We start from the raw sequence: 23,751 nt of genomic DNA, 5'->3' as shown, positions 1-23,751 counted from the left end.
GCCAACAGCAAGCGGATCAGTCCCCCCACCACATAAAGGGGTCACATCTAAATGTCTCCCTGCGGCCGGCCGAAGTGAAGGCTTGATGAAACAAGGATGGGCCCGCAGTCAGGGAAGCTAGCTGCCAGGATTTTACCTGTAGGGTTTAGCCTCCAACACACAGGGCTGCGATCACTTCCAAAGTGGGTGATGCCCAGGCCCCACTCACCCAGGCGCACATCTCATTATGGACAGATATTTTCTTGTGAGGGATCATAACAGGGTTTCCAAAAGAAAGATCGCATTTTGAGATTCTCCCTGCCCATGGCCGCCATGTAATCTGGTTCACACTCAGCGAGGACGGCATGGTGGCACAGTGGTTGACACTGCTGCCTCACAGCGCCAGGGATCCAGGTTTGATTCGGGCGACTGGCATTTTCCCCGTATCTGCATGGGTTTCCTCCGGTTTTCTCCCCCAGTCCAAAGATGTGTAGGTTAGAGGAATTAGCCATGGTAAATGCACAGGGTTATGGGGATGGGTGACGGGAGAGGGCCTAGATAGGATACTTGATCAGAGAGTCAGTGCACCTTATTAAGGATGATGACCAGTCCCCAAGAGTTGGGTCAAATGCCATCCTTCTGTGCTGTAGTGATTCTATTTGTGTAGGTAAATATTAAGTTAAAGATTCAAAATCAGCTTTAAGCCAAATTCTCCCACCTGCCAGCATCACATGAAACTGGCGGCAATCACTACTGGTATCCAGAAATGGAAACCAGACATGCTGACAATGCCAGTGGGGGGCTAAGAGTTTACTGTAGCCCTCGAGTGGCAAAGGACATAGATGGGCAGTATCTCCTTGAATCCTGGCCAGTATGCCAGGGGCACTCCCAGGCTGGTACTGCCAAGGGGTGGGACTTGAAGGGGCTGGGGCCTGAAGGGGTGGGATCAGAGGGGGATTGACCCATAGTAGGGGTTTGCACACATGCAGGAGGTCCTTTAATGTCAGCAATTGTGGGTTGGGTGGCGATATTGCCGGCAATAAAGGAAGGGTACCTTTGACGCCAGTGATTTGTGGGCGGGAGAGGGGTTAGTTTGAGATGGTGCCCTGATCTCAGACTGCTGGCATCTTTAGACCCTGCTCCCCTCATTCGCAATGCAAATCATCCTGCCCCCTCCAAAAAACATGATCATGTTGGGGAGAATTGTGATCAAAATTGCACCAACAGAACTAGGGGGAATCGGAGATAAGATTTAGCCATTTTTTGGAGTATTGCACCCTAATTTTTTTCTTACCTATCTGCTGTAGGCCCTAGGCCTACTCCATGCCTCAGCAATGGTCATGGCTCCATGTAGCCCTCTGATTGGTCACCTTCTCTTGGGGATAGACCATCAGCCTTAATAATATTCAAGTCTTAGGTGGCTACTCAATTGGCTGCTGCTGGTAAAATGCTGTCCCAGATCCTATTGTCCACTCAAGGTGAAATTCAAATTAATCCGAGCCAATGGATTGTTGTTATATGTTTGAATGACACATTGGAAATATTTGCTTGAAGGTTCACTCTTGTGATAGAAAGGAAGAAAGAGAGAGAGAAAGATAAGTGAGTCAGGATGTATTGATAGGAAATAAATCAAAAAACTGAATCCTCATGTTACACCCTGAGGTAATTACTGGATGTGAGTTTACACAGTTACAAAAGGAGAGTGCTGATTCAAAAAGAAGGGGAAGAAGGAAGAGAGCAATACTGCCCCTTGGAGGCAGTGCCCGGGTATGACCCTCTCTCTCCAGGGGCTGGACTCCCTGTGCATCTCTGGCAGGTCCTGCTCACCAGATGCACAACATGGGGGACCTGCCATGATTCATGTCGATGTGCCCACGTTCTCTGCTTCTCCCAACTTTTAAATTTGGATTCCCATTATGTCATTAACGGGGGCCGGGGACAATCGATCAGGAAACCCTACCAGTGTAAAAGCTGTTTTGGGACTCTCGCGCTGTTCTCAACCCCCTCTGCTGTTCCCGCCCCCCCCCCAAAAACAGGGGCAGAAAATCTCCTCATCAGAGTATCACTATTGATCAAGAAAGGAGTGAAAGGTAAAAGCAGTTAACTGTCAGCAGATAACCTAATGTCAATCACAGGCAAATGTATAGGGCCTGAGTTCAACCCTACAGATTTAGGCACTCAAAATTTGAAAACCTTCAAACCCAAACCCAATCCACCCATTTCTGGTTCTTTTGGGTGACCAATCCACTTTCAGGAGACATGTCAGTTGGGAAACATTCCTCCAATTTTACATGTTTTTTTGATATATTGCATTTTGGTCAGAGTTCCCTGGACAACCGAACAGACAAAAGAGGGGTTACATTCATAAGGTAATTTACTGCAATGTTTGGGGGCCAGGATGAGCAGGACTGTTCCTGCCAAGTCCAATAAGTTTACCTACTTCCATTTCCCTGATCTTTCTCTGCAATCACCCTGATTTCACACAAGCTGCTACAAACTCTGAACTCTCCTCCAGCCAAAAATTCTGCCCCCCACCACCATCATTCCCTAACCACAATCTGCCTTGCTGACCACCATTATCTGCACCTCCGGACCATGATGCCCAGATTATGACCCCCAGACAATGTTCCCCAGACCATGATCTGATGATCCCTGCTGACAACAATCCCTTCCATCAGAATGTCCCCTCAAACCAAGATCTCTTTCTCCCCACCACAATCTGCCTTACCAATCAAGATCCTGCCCTTCAATCTTGATTTTCATGACTGCAATCTACCCCCCCAACCATGATTCTCTCTAACTGCAATCTGCCCCTTGAAACTGATCATTCACTCCTCTTGATTTCTCTCTCCCTCCGTACCTACTCACTGCAGATTGGCCAGGGCATCTTGCAGGCAGCCACTCAATTAGGTTGACCGTCAGATGGGAAGCCTGGTAAAAACATACAAAGGTCTGGAAATCTGCACTCCTCTCCCCCAATGCTTCCTCTCAGCAAATACTGAAGTGTTAGAAACTGTAATTAGGGATGGAATTAGTGACAATTTGAAAACATGTCCGCTAATTAAGGACAGTTAACATGGATTTTCTAACGGTAAGTGGTGCTGACAAATTTAAGAAAATTTTACAAGAGATAACAGATTGGAGAGATATGAATGATTCAGTTTGTGCAGCATTTATTGATTCTCAGAACTTTGATAATGTGTCTCTCAAGTGTTTGTTAGAAAAATCTTGTTGGAAAATATAAGAAGAAATGCAGTCCTGTGGATGGAGAGTTGGTCAACAGGCAAGAAACAAGTTTCCAATGAATTAGGTTTTCTCAGTCAGAAAACAAGTTGCTGAGTGTTTTTGTTCTGAGTCTAGTTACTTGATTTGATTTGCACAGAAGGAGCACAGATTCAAAGTTGGCTAATAAGAACATAAGAAATAGGAGCAGGAGTAGGCCATCTAGCCCTTCGAGCCTGCCCCGCCATTCAATAAGATCATGGATGATCTGAAGTGGATCAGTTCCACTTTCCCGCTTTCTCCCCATAACCCTTAATCCCCTCGCCTACCAAAAACCTATCTACCCGCATCTTAAACATATTTAGCGAGGTAGCCTCCACCACTTCAACGGGCAGAGAATTCCAGAGATTCACCACCCTTTGAGTGAAGAAGTTCCTCCTCAACTCTGTTCTAAACTGCGCCCCCCCTTATCTCGAGGCTGTGCCCTCCAGTCCTGCTGTCCTTTCTGGGCGGGAAGAACCTCTCCACCTCTACCCTATCCATCCCCTTCATTATCTTATACGCCTCTATAAGATCCCCCCTCATCCTTCTAAACTCTAACGAGTAGGATGAGGGGGGATCATTGCTTCCTCATGACAGACATGGGGGCACACAAATGATGAAGCTGTAGTTCGGTTAGTGGAACAGGCAGGCTGGTGAAACCTACAATTTATTTGACTAATTGACAGAAATAAAACAAGAGAATGGGTTTAAACACACAATGAACGGATATGAATGAATAAGAAATCTAAAGAATCAAATACAAAATGTTTGAGTCTGAGTAAAGTCATGAAACAGGTCAACAGCTTTTTTATATTCTCAATATAGGCATAGAGAACAAGATACAATAATAAATCTGTACAAAAATTACAAAGGCTACAGATGAAGTACTGTAGACACTTCTGGGTACCCATCATGGGCGGTATGGTGGCACAGTGGTTACACTGCTGCCTCACAGTGCCAGGAACCCTGGTTCAATTCCAGCCTCAGGTGACTATAGAGTCTGCATGTTCTCCCCAATTCTGCATGGGTTTCCTCCGGGTGCTCCGGTTTTCTCCCCCAGTCCAAAGATGTGTGGATTAGGTTAATTGCCCCTCAGCGTCAGGGGGACTAGTGGGGTAAATAAGTGTGCAGTTACAGAGACAGGGCCTGGGTGGAATTGTGGTCGTTGCAGGCTTGATGGGCTGAAGGGCCTCCTTCTGCATTGTAGGGATTCTATTCTGTTCTATTGAATTACAAAAAGTACAGTAAAGCCATTAAGAATCTACAACAGTGGCAACAATGGGAAACTTCAGTAATGAGAAGAGACTTGAATTACTGAAGCTATTCCCATTGGAGCAGAGAAGGCACAGAGGAGGCTCTAAGGTGAATTTTCAAACTATGAACAGATATGATTTAAAGGAAGAGTGCAGGATTATTTCCTTTGCGCAAGAAGATGATGTATAAATTTCAGAGCCCGAATAATACAGTGGGGAGAGAGGTGAATGCATTTCTTTATACAACAGGTTGTTGAGACATGGAATACTTTACAACAAGGAGAATGAGGCAGTGACCATTGTATCAATTTAGGGAAAATAATGGACGAATATTCAAAGAAAACTATGCAAGGCCGTGAGGAGAAAGCAGGGCAGGGAGATGTAACTTGAAATGCTCAAGCAAAGAGATGAATGACAAGTTCCTGATTTGTTAGATTCGGTAACTAAGAAATCAAACAAATTGAAATTCCTGAAAGCCTAAAATTAACTTGAATTTCCAGTTTAGAATAATTAGGCTCCCATGATTACAAAAAAAAGTTAGGCAAATGAGGCATACTTTTAAATGTTATTTACAAAAGCTTACCTTATTCTTATTTTGTTTACTTGAGGGAATAAATGGAAATAGATCTACTACAATGATGTAACTGTTACTTATCTGACTGCTCAATTTTTCAGTGAAATTTATTTACTTGATGTATTTTCTGATGTGATGCCATACTGCTGCCAAAGACTGATGTGGGAGCATGTGGAGACGTAGGACAGGTCGTATTGCTTAAAGCAATTACCAGACTGGTTTATTTGTTCATCTCTTGGGCATATTTCCAAAATTTTACCTATATCACAAGGCGAAGACAGACATTTTTGATGATATGGGAAATTAGGATTCACGCATGAGTAACGTTCCTCACTGCAACCTGAAAGATATTGTGCAGGTTTTGACGAAGGTTAAATACTGTGTAACCTGGCAGAACAATTCAAAGGTCAGACAGATTAAAAAAATTGGATGCACACAGCTAAATTTTACAGGCAACACTGCTGATGTGGGTAATTTAAAATAGGAGATTGAAATAATCAATAGTAAAGGTCACAGAAAGGCAACAATCACCTTGCTATGTATTATGGAAACATCGCAAAATGATTCCAGATACAGGAATTACATTGAAATGCAGTGCCTGCTATATGCACAAATTTAGCTGTCAGCATCGTCTCAAAACCACAATTGAATTGAATGCGCAGTTAATATAAGAACATAAGAAATAGGAGCAGGAGTAGGCCATCTAGCCCTTCGAGCCTGCCCCGCCATTCAATAAGATCATGGCTGATCTGTCGTGGCTCAGTTCCACATTCCCGCCCTCTCCCCATAACCCTTAATCCCCTCTCTTATCAAAAACCCATCAACCCGCGTCTTAAAAATATTTAGCGAGGTAGCCTCCACCACTTCAACAGGCAGAGAATTCCAGAGATTCACCACCCTTTGAGTGAAGAAGTTCCTCCTCAACTCCATTCTAAACCGCCCCCCCTTTATCTTGAGTCTGTGCCCCCTAGTCCTACTATCCTTTCTGAGCGGGAAGAGTCTCTCCACCTCTATCCTATCCATCCCATTCATCATCTTATACGTCTCAATGAGATCTCCCCCCATTCTTCTAAACTCTAACGAGTACAAGCCTAATTTATTCAGCCTCTCCTCATAGCTCAACCCCCTCAACTCCAGTATCAGCCTAGTAAACCTCCTCTGCACTCCCTCCAAGGCCAAAATATCCTTGCGTAAGTACGGCGCCCAAAACTGCACACAGTACTCCAGCTGCGGCCTCACTAATGCCCTATACAGCCACAGCAAGACCTCTCTACTTTTATATTCAATCCCCCTCGCTATGAAGGCCAGCATCCCATTCGCCTTCCTGACCACCTGCTGCACCTGCAAGCTGGATTTTTGCGACTCATGCACAAGGACCCCGAGGTCCCTCTGCACCGTCACCTGCTGCAGTTTTTCGCCACGTAAGTAATAATCCTTCCTGCCATTATTCCTACCAAAGTGGACCACCTCGCACTTGCCAACATTAAATTCAATTTGCCAGTTCCTGGCCCATTTGCCCAGCCTATCTGGAGCCTTCTGTAGACTTTCCACACCCTCCGCACAATTTGCCGCTCCACCAATCTTGGTGTCATCAGCAAATTTCGACACCCTACACTCGGTTCTCAATTACTTACATTTACATAGCACCTCCTTCTTGAAGCCAGCCCCACAACAATTCAAGCTAAACTCCTGCAAAATCAACCACAATAGATTGGACATAGCGGGTGGGATTTTCTGGCCACGCTCACCCCAAGACCGGAAAATCCCTCCTGAGGTCAGTGGAGCTTTGCTGTCCTGCCCGTTACGGTTCCCATGAAAGGCCAGATGAGAAAATTTCACCCGATGTCTAGATGGGCGAAAACTGTCTCCCTGCTAGGTCCTGTTTTCTGAACTCGTAAATGGTCAATGTTGCAGAGGAAGAAAACAAAAAATGCTTCAAAGATACTCTGAAGCTCTCCTTGAGGTGCGGCAGCATTGACCTTAATGATTGTGAGGAGCCTGTTACCAAACCTTTAAAATAGCCAGTGCTTGTCCACCAAGCTGAGTCACAAAGTTTTAATGATGAGACAGAGAAGGATAGAAAAAGAAGCAAATCTTGCACTCCCGTTCCCTTGTGGAATATGCTGCTCCAAGTGCCAAAGGATCTGTGGTTAAAGAATCAGCCTGTTCAGTCACACAAAGACCCTGGAATCAAGGGGCAGCTGATATCAACGACGGCGAAGTAAAGAATTTCCAGCATCTTGAGTTATATCTTAAATGGGCAGAATATGTGAGTGAATTGGAGGATAAATTTTCCAGAGGCGGAGAAGTGGTATGATGGATGATGTAAAGGGGATTGTGGGTGGAAAGTGACACAAGAAAATGATCAGCAATGTCCTTATTGAGAATGGAAACCATTATGTTTCAAACAGTTTTTTTGCATTATGCAGTGTTTTATGTTGTTAGTAGCTTTCTCTGGCCATGTTTTTGAAAATAATTTAAATTGACTCCATTGTAGAGGGATCCTTTCATAGGGAAGCTTTAATTATCTGGTACTGTCATGAACCTATAATTAGAGCAAATGATTTGTTTTGTTGTCAGTCAGATCTGCTCACAAAGACACATTTTCTTTGCCACCAGGAATTTTAATCAGGAATTAACTCAGTTATGCCACACACCATAAGTGTGGAGCCTGTTGTGAGACTGCAACAAATCATTTGCATACAAATGATCCATAAAGCTAGCCCAGAGAGACTGGAAATATTAGACTGACAGAGAGCACACAGCCACTGTACAAATGGATGGAACAGGTATTTTCAATAAAACAGAGAACATATAAATGGAGGAGAATATTTATCATACAACAGCAATCAACAGATTGAGGGGGGATTTGTGTGCACAGGAAACATCTATAGCAGATTGTTTTATTAAACTGTGAACTTGCTTCATATCTTCTCAATAATGAATGTTTATCCATGTCCAAATGATTACATGGAAAATAAGAGAGCACTACATTTGTATTTTGAAAAGGAGCATTCTTGATGATCATTCATAATTGATAACAGTAAATTCTTATATTCTTAATCCTTACAATCTTTCACATCATTGTGTTTCTTACCAGGATTTTGCAGCTCCATGCTCCTTGTGTTCCTGGTTGTGTTTTGTTCTGATGGTGTCACTACACGCAGTATCCGTAAACACCGGCGTAGTAACAGGGAAGTAAATAGTGAGTATTCAAGCATATATGTACTGCACTGAAATAATCAGAAGTTTTCAGTCCAGTGATACCTCGGTAAAATGACCATTTCAAATGATCTTTTCAATGAATTGCACCCTCAGGTTTTTGCTTTGTTGGCAATAGTTATTCAATCCAACAATATGTTCTGATGTAAACAGCTGGCTCACACAGTAAACTTCATTTAGCAGATATTTAGTATGAGCTATGTAAGTAAAAATTAATTTGCCCACTTGGTTAAATCAGGCTAAAATCATGCGTAAGATCACGCTTGCGATCAGATGTATTACCTGTTCTTGTCAGCTTGGATCTGGTATGTCCCTCACCTGGGGACCATGAATTGAATTGGTTTTTGGGGCAAGTAGATGGATTCAGGGCTTGCCCTACCAACTCTGCATGTTGGCTCAGTAACTCTGAGAGAGGACTGAAAAATAAGTTACTAAAATGAAAAATAAAATGATAAATAGCAATTAAGCCAATTCAACGCTGTAGAACATTTTAAAGAATCAAGAGGAGCATAGCACCATAGAATCCTTACAATGCAGAAGGGGGCCCTTCAGCCCATTGAGTCTGCACTGACTCTCTGAAGAACAAGGCCCGCCACCCTGACCCCCGCTCCATTTCTGTAACCCTGTATATTTACCATGGTGGCTAATCAACCTAACCTGCACATCCTTGCATACTAATGGGCAATTCAGCATGGTCATTCCACCTTTGAAACTTGGAGTAAATTGCAAGGGTTCTACTTTCATGAACTAGACAACTACATGCTGTTAGGAATGCATACGGTTCCTCTGATCTCAAGAGTTATTAGCAGGATGACAATGCCTGGTAAGGTGCTAGAACACCTTGAGGGGTTCCATTAAATGCTAACCACTGGTCCCACTGACAGAATGTGTGAATCATGCGAACAGCCTGGCCAATAATTTCCCTTACTTATGCAAATAACTGAAGATGAATCTAAATGTAAAGATCAACTGTCTGAAGAAGCAATCTCAAAAGAGCAGAGATGGGGTAATTTTTTAAATCAAAACAGATTTAGGAAACACATTTTCTGCTCTACCACCTTATCAGAATTATGGCCATCATAAAGTTTGTATCATTTCTGAGGAACACAATTTAATTTGATGATAAAGTCCTATTCTAAATTAAGTTTTAAATTGTTGGAGGCACAGTGGCACAGTGGTTAGCACTGCTGCCTCACAGCGCCAGGGATCCAGGTTAGATTCCTGGTTTGGGTCACTGTCTGTATGGAGTTTGCACATTCTTCCCATGTTTGCATGGGTTTCCTCTGGGTGCTCTGGTTTCTACCCACAGTCCAAAATCTGTTGGTTAAGTGGATTGGCCATGCTAAATTGCCCCTTAGTGTCAGGGGAATAGCCAGGATAAATGCATGGGGTTATGGGGATAAGGCCTGGATGGGATTGTGGTCGGTGCAGACCTGATGGGCTGAATGGTCTCCTTTTGTACTGTAAGATTCTATGATTCTAAATTTGTTAATTTGGATGCATTTAAAGATTGTTTGGAAATTTGTCCTGAAAATCATATTGGGTTGGATTTTACAGCTGCAAATCACGGTCCCTGCGCTCACATTAAATATGGTAATAGCATTGGATCGGCAATCTGTTGTCGTCCAGCCGGTTTCCCATAAAATGGAAGGTCAACAGATGCCAAAATTGGAAATCCACCCACCATTTTGAAAATAACAATTAGCAGAAATAAAAGAGCGTGTTAAAGAGGTAATTGACTGCAATTTTACATTGCTCGCTCCATTTATCGGAAGTCACATAAGTAAAATCTTTGGGTTGATTTGATTTTTGATTTGATTTGTTATTGTGACATGTACTAATATACAGTGAAAAGTATTGTTTCTTATCTGCTATACAGACAAAGCATACTGGATATAGAGAAGGAAACGAGAGAGTACAGAATGTAATGTTACAATCATAGCTAGGGTGCAGAGAAAGATCAACTTAGTGTGAGGTAGGTCCATTCGAAAGTCTGACAGTAGCAGGGAAAAAGCTGTTCTTGAGTCGCTTGGGACATGTCCTCAGACTCTTGACTTTTGTATCTTTTTCCCAATGGAAGAAGGTAGAAGAGAGAATGTCCAGGGTGTGTGGGGTCCTTAATTATGCTGGGTGCTTTTCTGAAGGTGCGGAAAGTGTAGACAGAGTCAATGCGTGAGAGGCTGGTTTGAGTATGGACAGGGCTTTATTTATGACCCTTTGTAGTTTCTTGGGGTCTTTGACAGAACAGGAGACATACCAAGCTGTGATACAACCAGAAAGAATGATTTCTTTGGTGCATCTGTAAAGATTGGTGAGAGTCATAGCTGACATGCCAAATTTCCTTGGTCTTCTGAGAAAATAGAGGCTTTAGTGGGCTTTCTTAACTATAGCATTGGCATGGAGGGACCAGGACAGGTTGTGGGTGATCTGGACACCTAAAAACTTGAAGCTCTCGACCATTTCTACTTCGTCCCCATTCCTGTAAACAGGGGCATGTTTTCCACTATGCTCCCTGAAGCCGATGACCATATCCTTCGTTTTGTTGACACTGAGTGAAATATTATTGTTGCTGCACCAGTTCACCAGATTCTCTATCGCTTTTCTGAGAAAGAGGAAAATTTCTTGAGTGATTTATCAGTTATAAGGAGACAAGGGCTGATGAAAAGACCGACAAGTGGGATAATGGCTGCTTGTAGTAGCAGAGTCTGCTACTGTAGGTGGTGGCATCTGGTTGCCAGTAGAATTTATTTCTTAAGGTTTTATAGGCTGATGTTACAAATGAGAAGAGAACGAGAGGGAAAGAAGTCTGGAGACAGGGCTATCTTGGAAACTGAGCAGATACACCAGAGATCATTGTCCCAAGTGGATCCATGTAACAGAAAACACTGTATGGACAGTCTACAGGCAGAGGATGAATTACCTTCAGCTATGAGTGCCAGTCCTTTGCAGGTGTATTAGTATGCCCGCCCCAATTTCAGGGCAGGTGAGATTCGCAGAACGGCATTCTCTGTTGGCCTCGGGCACAATCTTACGTTTCTCAGGTGGGCATGCAGGTAAAATTCTGGCTGGGATTTCTCCTGGGAGACAGTGACTTGTCTTGGTGAATTGCTGGTTAGGTAGATCAGTTGAAATTGTGTTTGTAGCCATTTATGATCTGGGGCATTCCAGGAACCAGCTGGAAAACTTTGTGACATATCTCAAGCTTCAGATTACCATTGTATAAATACCATCTTGGATGAAATGTTTAAACAAGCGAATCTCTTCATCTCCTTCACCACCTATGACATTAAGTTGAGTTGAGAGAGACAGAAGCTTTGTGTGTGTAGCTGGATTCCCCAAAGTTCAAGGTGCTATAGATTGTACACACGTGGTTATCAAAGCTCCATCAGGCCAGCCTGGGGCCGTGTGTCAATTATGAAGTTTTCATTCCATCAATGTTCAACTTGTCTGTTGTTACAGGATCATATAGGTGTGGGCCTGCTATCCTGGGCGTAGTCACAACTCTTACATCCTTAGGCATTCCCAGATGCCAAGGCTTTTCTGTCCACTAGTTCTACTGAAGGGATGGCTTCTTGAGAGAAGGGACAACCACTGAAGAGAAGGCTATGATGTCATTGAAAACTCCACAGACAGTCTGATATGTGGTACAATAGGAGCCAGGTATCTGGAACATTCCCTGGCTTGTTACTCACTAATCTTCATGCCCTATGCAGCCTGGCATTCCAGAGGGGAGGCCCTCACAGAGATGTTCTAATGGAGCAAGCCAAATCCACTGACGGTGAATCTCAGGATGAGTCTGAGGATGAGCAGGAAATCACCATTGATCTGTGTGGCTGCCTGTGCTCTGAGCCCCACCATTTAGGCTGGAAGCTGTAAGAGGTGGTGAGGACTCAACACAGAAAGCATTGGGAATAGATGATCTTTCAACCTCTATGGAGTGACTAAGTTAAAAGGTAGAATTGGGTTCTTTTTCCTGAACATTTCTGATCCAGAAAGGAAATGGGTCAGGTATGCTCAGGTGGTATTTCAAGGGTGCCGAATGAGATACTGGATTTTTCATGCATCTGCCACCAGCTCAAAGTCCACGTGTCTTTAAATGGGTGGTTGTGACCCACTTCTGGTTCATGACCTAACCCCACTCCCACCAAATATCCCACCCACACATTTGATTGGCTCTGTGATTCACCGGTGGCTGCTAACTGGCCAGCTGATGCTTGAGTCACCATGCTGAGACGACTGGACCATACACTTCCCATTCCCTCATCCTGACGGAAACCCTAAAATCCAACCCATTGTGTTAAAGCTAATCCTAAAATTTTACAAGCTTGCAAACAATCATTATATTGTAAAATCACAGTGATTTGTAAAAAAAGATTACATTTCTGACTCTTTTCATTTCGGCTAATTGGGATTTAATTTAAGCCACCTGCAGCAATATAATTCCAATGAACACAGCTTTCCAGAGCTGCTAATTATGTTGTTTGATTGCTTGATGATTAGCTGTTTCTGCCACTTTATGGACAAATATGAAGACAATGAACTTGTTCTGATAATTACATTTTTAATTATTCAGATCAACACCTCCCCAGTTACCTCCAAAGAGTACCTCAGTGCAGCACAATGTACAATCAATATGTGGTAAAAGCAGAGAAGGTTGTGCGGCCTTTGAAATACCTTCCTTGGATAATGATGGGACCTTTGAAACATTCAGGAGTAAGGTAAACTAAATATTTATCATTTTAATTTGCTAATTATAAATTAAACCTTAACAAATAGGACTAAACTAGGTCTGTTAGACTTCCACAGTTTAGAAAGAGATTGTCGGTGCAGACTCAATGGGCCGAAAGGCCTTCTTCTGCACTGTAGGGTTCTATTATTTTAAGCAGGTATATTGGCTCATGCCTACATTTGGAAGATCCTACTTCCTCTTGTTGGTAGCTTGTGTGTACCCCTTCCCCCTGCACAAAGTGTTCCTACTCCTCTGGACTCAAAGCAAAGTTTGTTTATTAGTTACAAGTAAGGCTTACATGAAGACTGCAATGAAGTTACTGCGAAATTCCCCTGGTTGCCACATTCCAGCACCTGTTCGGGTCAATGCACCGAATCAGCATGTCGTTCAAACTATGGGAGGAAATCGGAGCACCCGGAGAAAACCCACGCAGACACAGGGAGAACATGCAAAGCCCACACACACTGACACAAGCCAGGAATCGAACCTGGGTCCCTGGTGCTGTGAGGCAGCAGTGCTAACCACTGTGTTACCATAGACTGGAGGTCAGTGCACCGACTCAACAATAGCAGTCTGTATTTGGGAGCGCCCAGGGCATTAGTCCAGCGAGGGGTAGGTGGCCTGCCACACCAGAGCATGATTAGCAAACCTGTACAGTGTTGTTTGCAGCCTCCTGGAAGAGGTGAGGAGTTCAAAGGGACTCAGCTAAAGAATGGAGAGGATTGCTGAAAGCACCCTTCCTCCCCACCCCTCATCCCTTACTAATGGCCACACTCCCCTGATTCCCCCCCCCCAAATCATGACCTCCATCTGACCTGGGGGCCTGTGATCCCGTGACAGTTGTAGACTTTGATTTTGGTTCCTATTCCATGCCGGTTACTGTCGTCACTAGGGACTGTCACATTTCTTTGCAAAGGTCAATTAGTTTATTTTCACAACTATCTGTGCAGGCTTAGTGGATCGAAGGGCCTGTTCCTGTGCTGTATTGTTCTCTAAGGCAGAGAATGCCAACTCACAGCCTATTGCAGAGCAACATAAGCTGCTTTTTCCGGAAATGCAGAGCTTTCAGCCTGTAATCACTGGGTACCCATTAAAAATGAAGTACTTGCCCTAGACGCCTTACCTCCTGGTGAACAATAGATACAGATGAATGCCTTTGTCATAGGTGTTTCTCCAACTTGCTTGAAGTGGTAATTTTGGTCACAGCTTAAATACAAAATTGGCTGTTTGTTTAAGGTCCATTACGTGCAAGAGAAGACATAACAGCATGCCGAGCGTCTTCTGGCACTGAGCCACCTTACCGTTAGTGATACTTCATTCAGCATTCGGCCTGGCTGTGTACTGCAAAGTTGTTACAAAACCAAGGTTAAATAACATGGGCTGTGTCTCTTAAAATTAGGGGCTCTCCATGTTTTTCAACAATTACAATTTTAATGAGATGAACAGACAAGTGCTTCAGAGAGAAAAAAATGGGACTTGCTGGCTGCAAGATGCAGAGATAGGTGATACATTTGGAAGGGAGCCAGAAACAACTGAAGAAATATTTCATTCAAGTGTGAGGTGTGGATGGAACATAAAAATCTTGTTTCCTCGGCTGATCACGTGATCACATAGAAGAGGAGGGGTATAAGGCACAGGGAGATCTATGGAAAGGGAAATCAGACAGGAACTAAAGATAAAAGTTAAAGTTAACTTATTAGTCACAGGTAAGGCTTACATTAACACTGCAATCAAGTTATTGTGAAATTCCCCTGGTTTCCACACTCCGGGTCAATGCACCCAACCAGCACGTCTTTTGAACTGTGGGAAGAAACTGGAGCCCCCGGAGGAAACCTGCGCAGACACAGGGAGAATGTGCAAACTCCACACAGACAGTGACCCTAACTGGGAATCAAGCCCAGGTCCCTGGTGCTGAGAGGCAGCAGTGCTAACCACTGTGCCCCCATGCTATAACAATGACCAATCTGACACCACCTGATAATGTGCCTGTGAAACACCTTGTGAAATTTTACTATATTAAAGGCATTGTATAACTGAAAGATGCTATTGTTTTCATTGCCTGGTTTGCATTTCTGCATTTCTACTGAAGCTGAACTTTTATTCCCAATAAATCTTAGTCAGCAGCCCAGCAAACTTAAAAGTTCAAGTCAAAATTCCACTTGTGCTGTTCATCATCTGCCCTGCCAGTCCCACTTTGTACTTGATTTTAAAAAGTAGCGATCCAACACTTTTCCCCCCCTGATTCCTTGGTAGGGTACACAGCACAGTCATCAGTTGTCATCCAGTAACTCACTCAAAATGCCCGCTGCTTGTGAACCTTGATGTGATATGAATTATCAGCAGACTATTTAACCAAACAGTCTGAAGTCACAAGTACATCTGATACCCTGATGTCACTAGATCATATTCAGGGTGAGAACACCAACTGATTATTCCTTCCCTAAGATAGGACTCATGATTCAATTGTAGTGGTCTCTATGTTGCCGAGCTGAGATTTTCCAGGTAAATCCCTTTCTGGAAAATCCAATTCTAACAATTGAATAAGAAACTGAGATGAGTTGTTAAGCACCACTGGCATTGATGTTCAGAATAATCTTAGCATTCACGGTTTATCTTTCTTATGAAAATGCCATGATCTTTATTACATTCAAATTGAAGCTGTTTCTGTCTTTAGGGTTACAGTAGCAGGTGGACAAAAATGTCTGATTCACAAGGGAGTGGAAATACTTGCGAGGATTGGGAAATCTAAGACAGTGGTTGAGGACGCCAAGCACTTGGCACATACCTGGAAGGTAGAGTTGAACCCTTTTTCTTGATTTCTCATAAAACTAAAAACCATGGCCTAAGAATTGAGTCACACAGTTCTTGTTGTTTTGGGCACTGACTGACTAATTAATAAAACAATTCTGAAAAGTTAGAGTAATATAATGAAAGTGCCCAAATGAAACTTGCTTAACTCCGAATAGAGCATTCAAAAAGTGCAAGTCGTTGACTTCTAGCCAGAAGAGCACTTCCAGCCATTTTGGGTAACATATCTGTACCGATAGCAGAACTGCATTGAAATAATTTAGTCAAATGGAATCTTATGGAACTCATTTTCAATTTTCCAGGGATTCTCGTGTTTAACTCGCAATGTTGCTCTAACTGACAGGCCCTTGTATGGATGTGAAGCTGGGTGGTATAGTGGTTAGCACTGCTGCCTCACAGCACCAGGGACCCGGTTCGATTCCCGGCTTGGGTCATTGTCTGTGCGGAGTTTGCACATTCTCCCAGTGTCTGCATAGGTTTCCCACGGGTGCTCCAGTTTCTTCCCACACTCCAAAGATGTATGGGTTATGTGCATTGGCTATGCTAAAATTGTCCCTTAGTGTCAGAGGGACGAGCTAGAGTAAATGCATGGGGTTATGGGGATAGGGCCTGGTGGGATTGTGGTCAGTCTAGATTCGATGGGCCAAATGGCCTCCTTCTGCACTGTAGGATTCTATGATTCTAGGAGCAGCTGCTGTTGACTCTACACCATGCAAAAATGGGTTAACCTGTTATTGCAACGTTCTGCAATCATTCACCTCCTCAGTCAACATCTCCTGTCTCAGTGACAAACCCTTCCTTGCTTACATGAAGGCTGCTACAATACCAGCAGTGGACCAGTCTTCAATTCTGCTTTGCTGGAAACTCTGCCAGCTCCGTGGGAATGAGGAATAAGGATCTAAAAGCAGCAATACCTCATGCCTCACCTTCAGACACAGGACTGCACCTCCCTCACTGCGTAAGCCTGAAACTCTAGACCCACAAACTCAGGCATCATGAAAATTTTGATTGTATATTCTTTTGGTAACTTTTTATTTTAATTGTCTGTTGCAGGTGGAGGAGGAAAGACCAACGTATAGAAGAAAAATGCTTGAATTTATTCACGCCTGTGGTGAAGATTACGATGTTTTAACAGACAACTGTCATGACTGCACAGAGAGAATGATGGAACTGACTGGCATTTCTTATTTTTAAACTGTGATTATTTAAAATCTAATTTTGGAATTACTTGGTGGTCAGGTCACTCCAAACCAATGTGTGGATTGTTGGTCAAATTTTTAAAAATCTATATATTTTTTCATAAATATTATACTTTACAGATCTAATTTTCTTGTCCTACCTATTTCTTGATTACTGTGATAGACATAGTTTAAATATAAAGTTTATGTGAGATGTTATATGCCAATAATATTTCAAATTCTAGCAGCGACAGAATGAATATTTATGACAATGTGACTTATTGATGTGTCACAATTCAGTATTTTTGCAAAATCAGTTTGTTCTGTGATGTAGAATATGCAAAGCACGATTCTATTAATTCTGCAATAAAGAACTAATAACTCCCTGGACCAAATAACAAACCTCCTTGAGTACTGAAGGAGACTATGGAGGGACATTTTCACACACTTCAAAAACCATGGAAGGATCATTTGGTACTGGTAGAGTTGCACTGGACTGGATGCAGATACGGAACTTGCATTTGAAAAGTGGGGAACTAATCTAATTTAGGCAATTAGTCTAACATCAATAATGGATACATCAATAGTAACCATTTTAAGGATTAAGTTGGAGACATAAATCAGTTGTTTAATTTTAAAAAAGTCAGCATGGATTTACAATCTTGACTTTGAATATATCACAAATAAAGGAACTAAAATTCCTGATGGTATATTTATTTGGATTTTTAAGGCTTTTGGCAAGGTTCCATATGAAAGATTTTCAATAAACCTAAAATCTAACGTAGAATATAAATAGTTGGACAAAGAGGAGGGGACAGAGGTTAGACAAGGGGTGGAATTCTACTGTCCGGCCCACCACAGGAATAGGAGTGGGCGGGTCACAGATTATGAAAAAGTCCATGGACCTCGGGCGGGATTTTCCGACCTTGGAGCAAGCGCAGATGGAAAATCCCGCCCAAGGTGTCTTGTCAGACTTGTGGGATGGAAGTGGTGGGAGTTTGTTATCTGGTGCAACTCTTGTCAGCGTTGCTAGCAAGGCCAGCATCTATTGCACATCCATAATTGCCTTTGAGAAGGTGATGATGAGCTGCCTTTTGGAAACCGTTGCAGCCCATGTGGTGTAAGTATACCTGCAATGCTGTTAGGGGGTGAGTTTTAGGAATTTGACACAGTAATCTGAAGGGTCAGTTTACTATAGAATTGGCACCGAACATCCAAAAAGGAGCAGGAAAGTACCATGATGCTACTCACATGCAGTGCCAAGATGGAGAGGCAATAAAAACAAATAGAATTCTGAGATACATTAGGCTCAGATCTTCCAGCCTACGGATCATTGGAAATTGAATGTATGATCCAAGATGGGTGTCGGGATCTCGCAGAAGTGCTGACTTTTGTGGGAATTGTCTGGAAAATTTTAACTTTCATTGGGCAATTCCCCTTCTTCACATCCCACTGCCACTGCTGGTGAGAATGGAGAATTTGGCGCTGAGCCAAATCCCCATTCATTGCTGCAGGACAGGAGGATCTGGGCTGCTGGCGAGCTCGGAGAACCCGTCCCGTTATCTCCTCTGAGAATTCTCTCTGTGTTGACAATCGTGAACTTGCTGAAGTAAAACAGAAACAGAAAATGCTTGAAACAGATTTCCAGCTTCAGCAGTTTTTCTTTATGTCAACAATAAGGTTGCCTGTCTTTGCAATAAAGTATTTTAATAGGCTTATTAAATAGTAATAACTGTAGTAACTGTAACAATAACAATAGCTTTCATTTATATAGCATCACTAACGTAGTAAAATATCCCAGTGCATTACACAGAAACTTTATCAAACATAACCAGTAATTTTCTGGTTGCCAAGTGTTGATCTTGTGTTGTACCCCAAAGATGCACTGGGAAATCCCTCCTGGTAGTTCCCAAAGCTGTCAGACAGGCATTTCCATGGCACTAACAGTCTCCTCCATCACCATTACTTCCCCTCCTCACCACCCGGAACAATTGCACTGCGTTTGGAACCATCTGACAAAGCAAGTCAATTTTTTGCATTCAGATAGTTCTGTCAGGGTTGCGCTAATAGATACTCAGAGGGTGTTACAGAAATAAAACCATTTTCAACTTCTACGTAACTATTTTAAATACTCAGACTGATCACTGCATGGGACTTCGCCCCACACCCCCAACCCCCCTGCTGCCCCCAGGGAGTCCCCGCGCCCTGACTAATCCCCCATTGTGTTCCCCAACACCTAATTTCCCATGGGATTCTCCTCACCCCTGACCCCTCCTCACCTGCATGCGACTCAACCCTCTCAACCATGAGCCCAACTCTCATCCCTAACCTGATCTGACCCGATCCCCGAACCTAGTGGACCCCCCACCCCTTCCCTTGTCTCACCCCTGTGGCTGTCACAGCCTGACCTGAACCCCTGACCTGATTAGAACACCTTTCTCCACCCCCTCCACCTTTCCTAATTCTGCTAGAACCTCACACCCAACCCAATGCTCTGTTCTGGCTGAAACCCCCACTCCCTTGACACCAGCCTTGACCTCTGAGTCCCCACCCCTGACCTCCAGCCTCTCCAAGATCATTCCACATCGCAATGCCCAACTTCCCTTGATGTTTGACACCCTCACAGCTGACTTCTGGCCCCCAAAACCACAACTTCTGATCCCCCATCCATGATTTCTGACCCCTCATACCTCCCTTAGAATCCCAACCCCTCGATTTCCAACCCTTCTGATCACCCAAATCCCATCCACTTATCTTCTTCGTGGCCTGACTTTTAAACTTAGTTGCTTTATAGCAGCTAGTGCAGTAAGGAAAAGGGGGCATGGCCTCCTTGAATCCATTGCAGCTGGATTACACCAGTGCCAACAGGAACTCTTTCAATCCAGACCCCAAGCTGTTCCAGCCATCAGAGGTTTCAGCACAGTTGTTGAGGGCATATAAGTGCGCTACAAAGTCCTATAATTCCCTCAGGCTTTTGTTTTCCAATGATAGTCAGAGGTTCTGGCCCAATATAATCCTAAAACATTTAAGAAGATCACGGAACAGATAATCGAAAACTTGGTCAAAAACTAGGTTCTGAGTTGCACCATTTGGGAGGAGAATGGGGTAGAGTGTCTGTGATGTCCATGGAGGGAGTTCCAGATAATTGAGAAGACAGCCACCAATGGAGGGAGCTAAGGAAATGGGTGATTTTTTTTATTGATGTGTGCGTGGGATGTGGGTGTCGCTGGCTAGGCCTGCATTTATTGCCCATCCCTAATTGCCCATAAGAGACAGAATTGAAGAAATGCAGAATTCCTGGAGGGGGGCAGTGCTGAAGGTTACAAGATGAGGAAAGGCAATGGAGGGATTTGAACTCAAAGATGGAAGTTTGAAAACTGAGACATTGCTGGACCTGGGGTATCTGTAAGGTCAGCCAGCACCAGGATTTCACACAGACAGGACAAGCAGACAATGAACAACAGAGGATGTGCTTGGGTTCACAGAAGGTAGAAAGTAGGAAGCTAGTCAGGTGAGCATGGGACAGTCACATTTGGAACTTAGCAAAGCATTAATAAGGGTTCAACTGCAGCTGGGCTGATACAAGAATGGAGACATGTGCTATATCCTCAACATTGACGCCCCCCAGCCTCAGCTCCTTGCTATACTCCTTATACACTTATGACTTTGGGGCCAAATACTGCTCCAATTTGATTCTCAAGTTTGCTGATGACACCACTGTAATGGATCGGATCTCAAAGAATAATGAGACACAATACAAGAAAGAGATAGAGAATTTGGTGAACGGGTGCAATGACAATAATCCCTCCCTCAATGTCAGTAAAATGAAAGAGATAGTCATCCACTTCAGGAAGCATTATGTAGACAAGCCCCTGTCTACATCAAAGGGGATGAAGTGGAAATGGTTGAGAACTTCAAGTTTCTAGGTGTCCAGATCACCAACAATCTGACTTGGTCCCTCCATGCTGACGCTATAGTTAAGAAAGTCCAGCAATGACTCTATTTTTCTCAGGCGGCTAAGGAAATTTGGCCTGTCCTCTATAACTCACATCAGCTTTTACAGATACACCTACAGAAAGCATTCTTTCTGGATGTATCATAGCTTGGTATGGACCCTGCTGTGACCAAAACCGAAAGAAATTGCAAAGTGATGTGAACATAGCCCAGTCTATCATGCAAACCAGCCTCCCATCCATTGACTCTGTTTACACTTCCCGCTACCTGAGAAAAACAACCATTATAATTAAAGACCGTATGCACCCTGGACAAACCCTCTTCCATCTTCTTCCATCGGGGAAATGATACAAAAGTCTGAGGTCATGCACCAAACGACTCAAGGACAGCTTGTTCCCTGCTGCCATCAGACTTTTGAATGGACCTACCTCTCATTAAGTTGATCTTTCTCTATACCCTAGCTATGACTGTAAAATTATATTCTGTACATTTTCCTTTCTTTCTCCCCTATATACTCTTTGTCCTCATAGCATACAAGAAACAATACATGTATCCCAATACATGCAGATACAATAATAGATCAAATCAAATTACAGATGTGATAGTAGGTGATGGATGAATTCAGGATCAAATAAAATAATACGGTTACAAACAGTTTAGTGAAGACTCAGAATGTAGTTGGAGAGAGATGGAATGGTTGGAAGGGGATAAAATTGGTGGCTAGAGAACACAGTTTTCTGAGGGAGGAAAGTGGGGTCTAATGACAATGGGCATGATTCTCCAATCATGATTGTTCCTGCCCTGCTGTGGAGAATCCCAGCCACGGACGAGGTAGGAGATTTCGGTGAACGGGAAGGTGCTGGTAAACCTATGAGAATTTGCTGGGCAGCCTTGTGAGGGTGTGGGGAAAGCAATGCGGCCCACATTTAATTCTGGAACCACCACCAAATTGTGTTGAGTTTTGGGATAATGAGTGTTAACTGGCTCAATAGTAAGCCTAATTAATATATGAGTTATCTCTTACAATTATACGGGCCCGGCTGCCATGTTTCCTACCATGACATGCTGCATTAAACCCAGCCCCGTCTCCAGATTAGAACAAACTGGGATTTTTTCATGTAGAGGAAAGATGCATTTTATCTGGTTTCATTAAAAGACAAATTGGTAATTATAAAGTCATAATTGCTAGACCTCGATCAGGTCATCCCTCAACCTCTGTTGTTCCAATGAGAACAAACTGAGTTTATCCAACCTCTCTTCAAAGCTAATACCACACCCCCGCCACCACCACCAACCCCCCACCCCCAGAGCAGGCAACATCCTGGTAGACCTCTCCTGTACTGTCTCAAAAGCATCTACATCCCCTTCTGGTAGTATGGCGACCAGAATTGTACACAATATTTTTAATGAACCTAACTAAGGTTTATAGAGCTGCAGCATGACCCCACCAATTTTTATACTCAATGCCCCGACTGAAGATGGCAAGCATACCATATGCTTTCTTGACTACCTTATCCACCTGCGTTGCCACTTTCAGTGATATAGATGGATATAGCTACTATTTCTTGATGATATAACATGCACAAGTTTTAACTGGATACTATACCCTTATGTATGCATGATGTATGATTAGATAGCGATAACTCCTATATGTCTATTGATATATGCTAATTACTTGTAATCAAAGCTGAGACTTTACTTGCCTTTTGTATTTCTAAATTTTTCCACTCTGAACGCTCTGACTGGACATCCAGGGTCCTATAGTTATTGTAAAGTTTCTCTTGGAAACACTCTATTACTTTGTTTGGCTACCTGAGGGGAATGATTGTTTTTAGGCACAAGAAAACCATCGTAGCAGCCCTTAACAAGCACCAAGGGGAGGAAGAGGACACTTGCAGATCGTTGAAGATCATCCATCTTTTTCCGAAATTGAACACCCATCCTCTTTACCATGCTGCTGGCACTGTCTCCCAGGCAGGATTTGCCACATTGCTGGGAGGCCTCCACGCAACCCAAAAGTAGATTGTTGCCCACCTCTCCTCTACCGCCATCAGTAGTCTCGTGAGGGCCCCTCTAAAAATCTGGGAGCTGGTCTTCGGGCTGCCATCCTGTGGGCTTGAATGAGAGGGAGTGCTGTGAAGCCATTTTAAAGCAGTGTCCCTTGATTGAAGTGTTCAGAAGGGCCCCGGTGTTGGTGAATCAGACTATTTTCATGCAGGAAAAAATCTTTCAAAGTGCCTAAAGATTGTGTTCCGGATTGTGCCACTGGTGCTGCTGAGAACTGCACCAATTTGCAAGCCGGAAGTGGCACTCTGCCATTTTTCTGGAAAATTCCCCCCATAGCTTTCCCTATCCCCTTTTACTTCTGTATCTTTTTGCCCTAGTTTTATATTATGTGTCAGTTCTTATGTCAACTATAGCTGTTTAGTTTGATAAATAGAGCTCTTGCTCCTTCCGGGTATATACTGATTCTATATCAAACTCATTTATTTTTGAAAAGCTCCTGCTCTTCGTCTGAACATTGTACTCAATAATAGTTTTGATTTGTCCCAGTATTGTCAATCCCCATTAAAGTTAAACTGAACGAAACCAAGAATCTTTGTAATTGTGTTAGGCTTCTTCTTTTCAAACCTAACACTGAATTTGGCCACATTATAATCACTTAGATAAATCTTCCTTTACAGCTAGATTCTTAACTCAGTTAGGTCCATTACTTATTACTACGTCGAGTATAACCTGCCCTCTTGTGGATTGTAGAACATATTGTGTTCCAGAAAATTGCTAGTACCT

At 43.2% G+C, this 23,751-nt stretch overlaps 1 protein-coding gene and 1 non-coding gene across 2 annotated transcripts in view; both read left to right on the top strand.

The window, feature by feature from the left end:
• The window catches only part of LOC145346984 (uncharacterized), a 35,694-nt gene extending 18,303 nt beyond the window's left edge, over positions 1 to 17,391 (top strand). The window contains exons 2-5 of the mRNA XM_080194869.1: positions 8,171 to 8,275; positions 12,866 to 13,010; positions 15,696 to 15,813; positions 16,883 to 17,391. Coding sequence (XP_080050995.1) covers positions 8,171 to 8,275; positions 12,866 to 13,010; positions 15,696 to 15,813; positions 16,883 to 17,023 — 509 coding nt within the window. The 3' untranslated portion in view covers positions 17,024 to 17,391. The remainder of the gene's footprint in view (positions 1 to 8,170; positions 8,276 to 12,865; positions 13,011 to 15,695; positions 15,814 to 16,882) is intronic.
• On the top strand, positions 8,532 to 8,718 carry LOC145347153 (U2 spliceosomal RNA). Its single transcript, XR_013887802.1, has one exon. It is a non-coding gene; the product is annotated as a U2 spliceosomal RNA (small nuclear RNA).
• Positions 17,392 to 23,751: the final 6,360 nt, after the last annotated feature.

The sequence above is a fragment of the Carcharhinus amblyrhynchos genome, chromosome 8, assembly GCF_965287045.1.
Source record: "Carcharhinus amblyrhynchos chromosome 8, sCarAmb.v2.hapA, whole genome shotgun sequence".
NCBI classification, from domain to species: Eukaryota; Metazoa; Chordata; class Chondrichthyes; order Carcharhiniformes; family Carcharhinidae; genus Carcharhinus; species Carcharhinus amblyrhynchos.
This window is presented reverse-complemented; position numbering and strand designations above follow the sequence as displayed.